This window comes from Coregonus clupeaformis, unplaced genomic scaffold (genome assembly GCF_020615455.1).
Source record: "Coregonus clupeaformis isolate EN_2021a unplaced genomic scaffold, ASM2061545v1 scaf0014, whole genome shotgun sequence".
In the NCBI taxonomy this organism is placed as follows: domain Eukaryota; kingdom Metazoa; phylum Chordata; class Actinopteri; order Salmoniformes; family Salmonidae; genus Coregonus; species Coregonus clupeaformis.
Window position 1 is genome coordinate 209397 of NW_025533469.1, and position 10411 is coordinate 219807.

A 10411-nucleotide genomic window follows, 5' to 3' on the forward strand; every position below is an offset into this window, starting at 1 on the left:
TACTCAGAAGCCGTTGTCTGTGGCATTTCTAAAGTTTAAAGTTTGTTTAAGAATAAGAGAATATCAGCACTGTGCAACGAACCCTCTACAACATGTTTGAAATAAAAAGTAATGGCCTGGTGATTGATGTGTATGTACTGACCTAGTTGAACTTAAAGTTTGGAAAAATGTGAAACAGTTGGGAATTTTTTTGCAGTGAACTTATGGAGCTGCTGTGTAGTGAGCTTGTGACCCCTTGTAGAATGAAAAAAGTAATTTCCGGGTAGGTCTGCCTGAGTATAAGTAAGTGTTGGACTTGTCCTGTAAACACTATGAGCGACGAAGAAACCTCAAGAGAGATCAACCACAGAAACTCCAGAAAACACGTCTCTGGACCAATTCTAGGTGTGTTGTCGTCCTTCATGTCTGGGCCACAAGGACAAAACCATCGATGCCATTCTTTGTGATGCACCTGATTGTTTTAACGGTGGGATTGATATCGAGTGGGAGGCCAAAGGACGATTCAACAGTGAAGATTTCACACACAGCTGTCTCAACAACCTTTTTCAGCCAAAACCGGGGAGTTTTCTCTCCTGCGTTTCGCATGAGGTAGTCGGCTTAAGATAAGACTTGCTCTATGTCAGATCTAAAAGGCCCTGAATGGAACATCCCTGCCTGGGTACGTACTGGAAGAGGAAGTCTGTGGGCCAGATGATTTGAAAGTCATACGAATCTCTTCAGTAGCGTAGAGTCCAGACTCCAAAGTGACAATTTTAGGTTGTTCTGAATTCAATAGCGCAAATGCCACCCAATCTGTTAGTTTGTATGTATTTTCAAACGCTTGCACAGAGGTCAACTATTTTGTGCCTGTCTTTAGCTTCAAGTGGCGAGATTGGTTTAAGGTGCTTGATATGATGAAACAAGTGCAACAGTTTTTCCACCATCGTGAACATTTACGAAGATGGTCCCTTTATAATAATTATAATAATTATACATTTAAACATGTATTGTTTAGTAAGGTGTAGTATTGTGTAATAATACAGTTTATGATCCATATAAAGGTTTAGTAGTAAACATTAGTGTCATAGTTTAATATTCAATATTGTTTAGTGAACTTTAATAACTTGTATATAAATGCTTCCATTTCTGTAGCAACATTTTAGAAGAAAATAAAAGGTTTGAAAGAAAATTGTATTTACCTTCAATGAATTACAGCTCTCTCTCTCTCTCTTTCTCTCTCTCTCTCTCTCTCTCTCTCTCTCTCTCTCTCTCTCTCTCTCTCTCTCTCTCTCTCTCTCTCTCTCTCTCTCTACACAACAGCCACTGGTTCTTTGAGTTGTGTGTGTGTGTGTGTGTGTGTGTGTGTGTGTGTGCGTGTGTGTGTGTGTGTGTGTGATGTGTGGTGTTTCTTTAAAACAACTGTTTTGTAAACCTGTTTACCCTTTTAGAAAGAGTTCTCAGCTATCCAATTTTAATGGTCAACAGTTTACTCATCTAGGGGGTCCCTACACACAAGGGGAACTCGTATGTACACATGGGTCCCCCAAGTGTCTTTTAAACTACTTTTTAAACCTGTTTAACCTTTAACCTTTTAAAAATAGCTCTCAGGGGGCGTCCGGGAAAGTGTCCCGGGGAGGCGTCCGAGGATGGAATGTCCAGTGGATGTCTCAGTCAATTAAAAACAAAAAAGGTAATTGTATTCTTAAAGATGTCCTGTTTTACTGCTGACCTTAATAGATCCATTTGACCCCATAAAAAAGAGCGTCAATGGGATGTCTCAGTCAACCAAGAAAAAAAAGACCCAGAGGACCAGAAGGCCTGAAGACATACATCTTAAAGAGACTCCTTGAATCATTTATTCCTGCGTGGAGCATTTTAAAAGGTGAGTTGAATTTTCTATATGATGAAGGCTTCTTATATCTAACTATATATATATATATATATATTATTTATGTTGTATAATATAAATGAATGTTTTTAATAATGTATTGTATAAAATGATATAGTATATAATGAATGAGATGTTGTGTTATTGATTTTTTTGAACGAGAATGGACTCTACCTACATATGTATATATCCTACTGTTTATACCAAACAAATGTCAATTTTATGTGACATGTCTCAGGGTGTCTCAGAACCCATGAAAATGCATGCCAAACCAAGTCTCTACTCAAGAGTGGACCACTGGCTCCACCTAGTGGATATACAGCTACATCACAGTTATAGAAAAATTACTAGTCAATTGATCATGTGTGTGTGCGTGTGTGTGTGTGTGCGTGCGTGCGTGTGTGTGTGTGTGTGTGTGTGTGTGTATCTAGAATGTTAGTATAATATTATATAAATATCTACCTACATATGTATTTATCCTACTGTTTTTACCAAACAAATTTCTATTTTATATGAAGTGTCTAATCAAGAGTGGACCACTGGCTCCACCTAGTGGATGTTCAGTTACATCACAGTTGTAGAAATAAATTACCCAGCACGATAGTATACTATTCTATATCCCTCTCTCAATGGATAACAATTCACTCAATGGATAACAATGGGTTTTTAAATATTTAACAGTATTTCAATATTTGGTTTTTGCAGACATTTTAAGACTGGATGACATACAATTTTCAGGTAATTAATATAATTATTTTATTTATTTGTTTTTTTTAAGGGGGTAGATCAGTTTAATATTGCAGATAGATTGTAACTTCCATCAATGTAATTGTCTGCATCACTTCCAGTCCCCCATGTTTTATATATATACACACACACATATTTACATTTACGTCATTTAGCAGACGCTCTTATCCAGAGTGAGTGCATACATTATTAATTTTTTTCTATACTGGCCCCCCATGGGAATCGAACCCACAACCCTGTCGTTGCAAACGCCATGCTCTACCAACTGAGCTACATCCCTGCCGGCCATTCCCTCCCCTACCCTGGACGACGCTGGGCCAATTGTGCGCCTCCCCATGGGTCTCCCGGTCGCGGCCGGCTACGACAGAGCCTGGATTTGAACCAGGATCTCTAGTAGACCACTGCGCCACTCAGGAGATAATACACATACACATACATATACACATATATACATATATATACATATATACACACATACAGTGAGGGAAAAAGGTATTTGATCCCCTGCTGATTTTGTGATTGACAGTTATTTTGTGTTTCTTCCATTTGCGAATAATCTCACCAACTGTTGTCACCTTCTCTGTGGTCCTCTGTAGCTCAGCTGGTAGAGCATGGCGCTTGTAACGCCAAGGTAGTGGGTTCGATCCCCGGGACCACCCATACACAAAATAAATAAATAAATGTATGCACGCATGACTGTAAGTCGCTTTGGATAAAAGCGTCTGCAAAATGGCATATTATATTATATTATTATTCTCACCAAGCTGCTTGGCGATGGTCTTGTAGCCCATTCCAGCCTTGTGTAGGTCTACAATCTTGTCCCTGACATCCTTGGAGAGCTCTTTGGTCTTGGCCATGGTGGAGAGTTTGGAATCTGATTGATTGATTGCTTCTGTGGACAGGTGTCTTTTATACAGGTAACAAACTGAGAATGTGTACTTCCTAATATAAAAGGCTTATCAGGACTGATAAGAAGACAGGATGAAGTAGCATGCTGTGTCTCAACTAACAATGTTATGCAGACTTTCTTTAGAAAAGGTGAAGGCTTCTCTGCCAGACCTACCAGGAGAATCTGTACATTTTCTGCGACTTGGAGACTATGTGGTGGTAAAGGATTAATGAAGTCATTGATGGACAACACCCAAGTGGGAAGGTTAGTAATAGGTGTTGATGGCTACCCTGATGGAGGGGCAAGTAAGAGAGAGAGATTCCTAGATCTATATGGACCATTGTAGGACTTTTCTAACGCAAAGGAGGAAGGTGGCACTGCTTCGGCGGAGCATTGTTTTGTTTTGTCTGTGTGTTTTTGCAGCAGAGACTATTGGTACGCTGACAGAAGGACACAACAACAGAGAGACGGTGATAAATGGAGAAGGACTCTGCATGATCAGAGAACTAGTGAAGGAAGAAGGTTCATGCATCATCACACAGTCTACACCAACGGAGGTATGGATAGAGGGGAGATTGAACAGGTATCAGGTCAACCGATGCTACAGATGGCTACGAGGAAACTGATGATCTGGAGATGATAGTAGGTATATACACTGCTTAAGTGATTGTATTGAGAATGCATTGAGATAATGATCTGTATTTATTTTCAGGATGAGGAAAGTCATAATTGAATTATGAATGTTTATAATGTATGTTAATATAAGTATACATTCTGAAAGTTGTAATGGGTGATTAAGTTGAGAGTTTTTTCATTTTCAGTGATAAGGATAAAGTGAATAAGGTTGAGTTAAGTAATTTGGTTGGTTATAATTTATAAGATTAATGAGTGATTTAAGTGAATTATTAGTATGTATAAGTATAGAAATGTTTTCTATAGATATTATGGGTTTAAACAGTGATACATTAAGGTCATGTCTTAGGATACATTTATATGATTTATTGAATAGACATTGTTGACTCATACTGTTTGAAACATGGAAGTTAAGGTGAGGATTGTGAATGAAATCATGAATATGTTGATTAATTGGGTTAAAGTATTAACATATTAGTAACAATATAGATTTGAAGTATGGGGTGATATTGATATGGATGTTTAGAGTGGTAAATATCTATGTTGATAGGAAAGTACTTAATTGGTTCCTATCATGGGGTTATGTACGGTGGCCGGGAAGTGCAAAGCAACATTACAAAGAATGAAACACTTTTACAAAGCTCGAGACAAATTTACATTTTGGAAAACAAATTTACATTTTGGAAAACAAATTTACATTTTGGAAAACAAATTTACATTTTAGAAAACAAATTTACATTTTAGAAAACAAATTTACATTTTAGAAAACAAATTAACAAGACGCAAAACACTTTTACCAGTCCCGAAACAAATTTACAAATTACAGATTCGTCACGGAAAGGGAATGTACCATATACCGGAAGTGACGAGCGTGGTCTTTTCGTGTTGTTGTCGTGGAGTTTATGGCGTCAAATAAGTTTATGGTGACCGCCCGAACATGGACTGCGGCCGAGGGATGTTTTGCCCGTTTTGTGGCAAACACATGAACAGCTTAACAGCGGTTTTGCTTTACGTGTGGTCGGTGTTTGGAGTTTTTAAAGGACGCGGACCGACGGAAACACCAGACATACTGCATCATTGCGTTCAATATTTTAACGAGGGTCACTCAGTACGCTGTAATCGTGGACATGATGTCAAGTCTACACGGTGTAAACATCAGCTTGAGGACTCTTAAAAGTAAACTGAACGAAGCCGGGTTGTACCGCAGAAAGGATTATTCCTCGCCAAACGCCGTGAGAAACGCCATCAGATTTGAACTTTGTGGACCTGGACAACTACTCAATGGGACCTAACTATATGTGGCACGCAGATGGTTATGACAAACTTAAGCCATTCGGTTTGGCCATTTCGGGATGCATAGATGGATTTTCACGTAAAGTATTGTGGCTTCAATGTGGACCAACAAATAATAACCCAACAGTGATTGCTCACTATTTCATGTCATGTGTGCGAAACCTCGTGTGTCATCCCCATGAGACTGAGGACTGATTGCGGCACTGAGAACGGCATAATGGCTGCAATTCAATGTACCCTACCCACCATCACAGTGACTACTACTCTGGAGCGTCCAGCCACATGTACGGCTCATCTATAAAAACAGCGTATTGAGTCCTGGTGGTCTATATTTAGAAAGGGAAGGTGAGTTGTCTTCATAAAGGGTCATTGCATCTTTTGGTCATTCGATTTTCTTCTCAGGAACGATTAATGAAAAAACGAGCACAATAATTATCAATACAAATTTGAAAGCAAATCACTGCCCGTCAGAAAAGTAGCTGTTCCTGAAAAAGAAAATCGAATGACCAAAAGATGCACAGACCATACATTTCATTATAACTAACCTTTATTATTTATAGTATAACTAAACATTTGTATCCATTTCTATAGGTCTCAGTTCTGGATGGAGTTATTTGCCGACCTTAGAGACGCCCGGATACTTCAACGGGAGTCATGAGCATCAATGCCTATTGAGATATTGCTTTGGTGATGTTATTCAGAAGGACTTGGATGAGTGTGTGAGACTGTGGAACAGCCACAGGATTCGGCCCTTCCAGAACAGCAGCATGTCCAGGAGGAGTGCCCAATGAACTCTACTACTTACCACACAGGTGATACATTGGTGATAATAAACAGATAAAAGCATTAATGTAACGTTTTAGCTTAAATGAAAATAAATGCAATTATGTATTCTATTTAACATAGGTTTGGCTCCAGAGACTACGGATTTCAAAGTGAACAAGCTGAACTGGATGCCCTTCCTGAGGCTAGCCTGTCAATGACTCCTTGTGGGGACCCAAACATGCAGTGGGAGTACTTGGACTTTGCCATGGAACACAATCAGTTACAGAAGCCAGACAACTGGGAGTCTGCATCCGAACTGTACATGAAACTAAAAGAAATGGCTCAGCTATGAAATGATCAAAAAGGGAGTTTTTTTTGTAGTGGTGGAATACTGCTGTCTGTCTGAACACAATATTTATGAATCTGTCACCCAAAGCTTAATTGTTTAAGTGTGAAGTAAATTAATCAAAAATAGTAATCAGTATTTATTACACTTTTGTAGTATTGAGAGTAATGGATCTAAAACATTTTCAAAATGTTTACTGTGAAAAGAACATGCTCACATACAGTAACATTATAAAAACAACTTTGGCAACTGCACTTTAAAAGTGCACCTTTAATAGGGTTGGGCATCAAGAACCAATTCCTACTTGGAATAGTTAAAAAAATTACGATTCCCATCGGAATTGTTTCTTTATTGGAATCGTTTTTGGAGGATTGGGTTTCAAATCTGATCATGGGTTCCAAATTTAACATGCAAGTTTTGGTTTCTGTAGCGGCCAGGTGCTTGTTGTGTTGCAGCCATGGAGCACAGTAAGCGGTGCTCTAGTGTGGCTTTATTTTACATTGAAAAAGCCCCGTCAAACTGCAACCCACCTTTGAATCAAAATAAAACGTTCCTCTTATTTGTGAAATAAGCATGTGACCCGTTTCAACTCCACCACTCAAAGAATCGGAATCTGAGAATCGATAAGAACCGGAATCAAAAAGGAAGAATCAGAATTGGAATCAGAATCGTTAAAATCTAAATGATGCCCAACCCTAACCTTTAACAACAACAACTTTTTCAGAGTCTTAACTCAGGGGTCATCCATCATATAGCTTAGAAACAGCCGAATCCTGGACTATTTTGAATTCCAAAGTCCATTTGTGACTTAAACAAAGTGTATGAGTCTAGGAGTGGTAATCTCAAGGAGTTTGAACATGTATTTGCCATTGGGAACGCAGAGTCCTCCAGGAACTCTATTTGAGGCAGTGGTTCCAAGCCAGATGGGGGGGAAGTGAAGACAGCCCAGTAGCAAACATCAAAACATCTTCCACAGACACAGCAGCCTGGCCTTCTGCAAAGAAAAACAATTCAGATACATCACTGCCATGTGTTTTCTTAACTAGTTATAAAAAACAAACTAACAAACCTTCACAATCAAGGAGATAGTCTGCCCAGTAGGCCATGGTTTGACTTTCTTTAAGTCTTCGATTACTCCCGAAGGACTGAGGTCAGGTTTGAAGAGTCTCAAGTTCAAAAGCAGTGAGTCGCCTTTCAGAGTGGCACATGACAGGGACCAGCAAAGTAGGGTGTTGCTGTAGTGCAGTCAAAAACTCCAGGGTTGAAAGACCATCTCTGAATCTACAGAGTGAACACAAACATTGTTTCACTGCTGTGTAGTGCCAATTGAATTTAAAATTATCTAAAGAAAACTATTAAATATTCTCTTCTCTACAATTACTATCCACCTTAACATTGTTGAAAATTGATTTCAAAAACCCTATTTTTGCATTGCACATTAAACGTTAATTGTTACAAACTGTAAGTATAACACACAGAAACAAAAGACTGGAATGACACAGACGGATGGGTGGCTTGAGCACTCACACGATGCCTTCAGAAAGTCTACACACCCATTCCACCTTTTCACAACTTTGTTTCGTTATAGATTCAATTTAAAATAGTAATATTAATCTTTTTCCTCATCAGCCTACACACAATACATCATAATGACAAAGCAAAAACAAGTTTTTAGAAATTGTAGCAAATTTAATAAAAATTAAAAACTGGAATATCACATTCGCACAAGTTAGTTAACCATTTTCTCAGTACACTGTTGAAGCACCTTTGGAAGTAATTCCAGCCTGGATTCCTCGTGTATGAAGCTACAGGCTTTACACACAACATCACCACACTCTTTATATCTGATTTTCAGGAACATTTACAAGAGATACTAAAACCTCTCTGCATGTCAGGATCTCTATGAGAACTGAGGGCAGAAATAGATCCATATGTAAATGACACTGCTACAGTATGGAGCAGGTGGTTGGATAAACAGCAGCAAGTCATCAAGGGTTTGATGGGTAAAGTGAGCCTCAAACCATCACTCTGCTGCCAGATGTGCAGCAGAGGTGGATGGATCACTTTAAGGGGTAACTGGACTGATTTTCCTCTATGGAAGAGTTAGTCAGGAGGAGAAACCTAAGATCTAATTTCTGTTTTTGCTTTGTCATTATGATGTATTGTGTGTAGATTGATGAGGAAAAGGATTTAAATATATTTTAAATTGAATCTATAAAGGTGTGCAGACTTAATGAAGGCACTGTAGTTTGACACAGAATGAAGTGACATCACATATCCGTTGAAATACACTAAGGTACAAATTCTGATTAAGGACAAATTGATAACAGATATACATACTTGCATACACCAAAGATGGGGACCATGAGGCATTTCAAACAAAAAATTCATACATAAATAAATAAAATCTCATCACTACAAATATCATCTTACCTGTCAATTACAGATGAGTTGCGGTCAATGATATACCATTGGAGGTAGTCTGACACGATTTCTTTATTTTCTTCCACAGTAGCCACATGTCTCAGACAACCTACTGTCTGTAACATTGTGCTGTGTCTCATCATACATTCTTGCAGAGCATCCAATGAAGCAGCATTCTCAATCTGAAAGACATGAAAATGGGCAAAAACACCCCAGTCAATAACTGTATGCACTGTATCTCCCTTGCCTATTTTTTTAATAACGTACATAGCAAGGTGTAATCTTACACTATCAAAAACTAATAAATTATTTAAATATATTCCGCACGTGATATAGGAAGTAAACATTGTCTCAAAAACACTGCAGTAAGTATGAAAAACTCTGCCCTACCATACCCTTATGCTATTCTCACCTCTTGCAAAGCTTTCCCTATTTCTTCATCAGTTATTAAATTATTTGTTGCTTTGAATGAAGGCTGGCCTGCAAGATAATGTACAAGATCTTCTGACAGGAAATGGGGTCCTGGACCTCCATGCACAACTGACACAGCAATCATCTTTCCTGCCAAGTAGTATTCATCCTCCCTAACAGCTGTGAATGAATTCATATTGCAAAATTAAAACAATGCTTTACTGTATATACTGTAATATGCAAGCATATGTCATGTGATATATCTGGTCAATGAGCATTAACCAACCATTAGTAGCCTATAGTACACATCCAACCAATATGCATACCCTTTGCATTGTAGACCAAGAACCGATGTCCTTCTGGTCCATCAAAAATGGGCCGGTCTTTTAGGTGTTTCATCAGTAGAGTTAAAAACTCTCGTCTTGGACCACCAGTGTCAATTCCCTCTTCCAGAACACCAGTATCATCAGTACATTTCACCAGCATGTTCCAGGTTTCAGAATATGTTGTACGCTTGAAACCTCTGACTGCCCCATCCCAAACATTAGCCCTTGAGATGTTAAACCGGCTGACTTTTTTATGATCAATAGGAAGAGACAGGTTTGCTACGATGTCAGGTAATGCAATGTCCGTCTCCTCCCTGTAATGACAAAAAGTTAATTCATTTGTGGATATTCCAGATATACAAGAACTATTGTACAGTGAAAAAACTGGAGTGCTATAGTCAAAAGCATATTACATTGCTGTGTGTTGGAAATTCTTCACATTGACAGCAACCGGCTCTTCGTCCTCCTGCTCAACATTTGATGAATACAGGTCTGTGTATTTACTGTTGGGAAATTGCCATTTCCATGTTAAAACATCTTACAAACAAAAATGTCTTCCCCATGTAATCAGTTCAATACATTTAAATTATGTCAGTCATTATCTTTTTTTTTTTTTTTCCTTACCTGTAGCAAGATATTTTTTCTGGATTTGCTTCCGGTGGATCCAGATCCTCAGCATCAGATATTACTATCTGAAAAAAAGATTAAAA

At 38.4% G+C, this 10411-nt stretch overlaps 1 protein-coding gene across 1 annotated transcript; it reads right to left on the reverse strand.

Annotated features, from left to right (window-relative positions):
- Positions 1 to 7691: 7691 nt before the first annotated feature.
- LOC123483027 (G2/M phase-specific E3 ubiquitin-protein ligase-like) lies at positions 7692 to 10204 on the reverse strand. Its single transcript, XM_045212440.1, has 5 exons — positions 10115 to 10204; positions 9702 to 10015; positions 9377 to 9555; positions 8974 to 9146; positions 7692 to 7821 (listed from the first exon to the last, which is right to left on the reverse strand). Coding segments are annotated over exons 1-5 (798 nt in total). The 5' UTR covers positions 10117 to 10204.
- Between the last annotated feature and the right edge of the window lie 207 nt (positions 10205 to 10411).

Bases quoted from the DNA above. Each gene is read 5' to 3' on its own strand.
- LOC123483027 (XM_045212440.1), bottom strand. The intron at 9,556-9,701 runs GTATGCATATTG...ATTCATTCACAG, and splicing joins CTTGGTCTACAATGCAAAGG to CTGTTAGGGAGGATGAATAC. The intron at 9,147-9,376 runs GTGAGAATAGCA...CATGTCTTTCAG, and splicing joins TAGGGAAAGCTTTGCAAGAG to ATTGAGAATGCTGCTTCATT.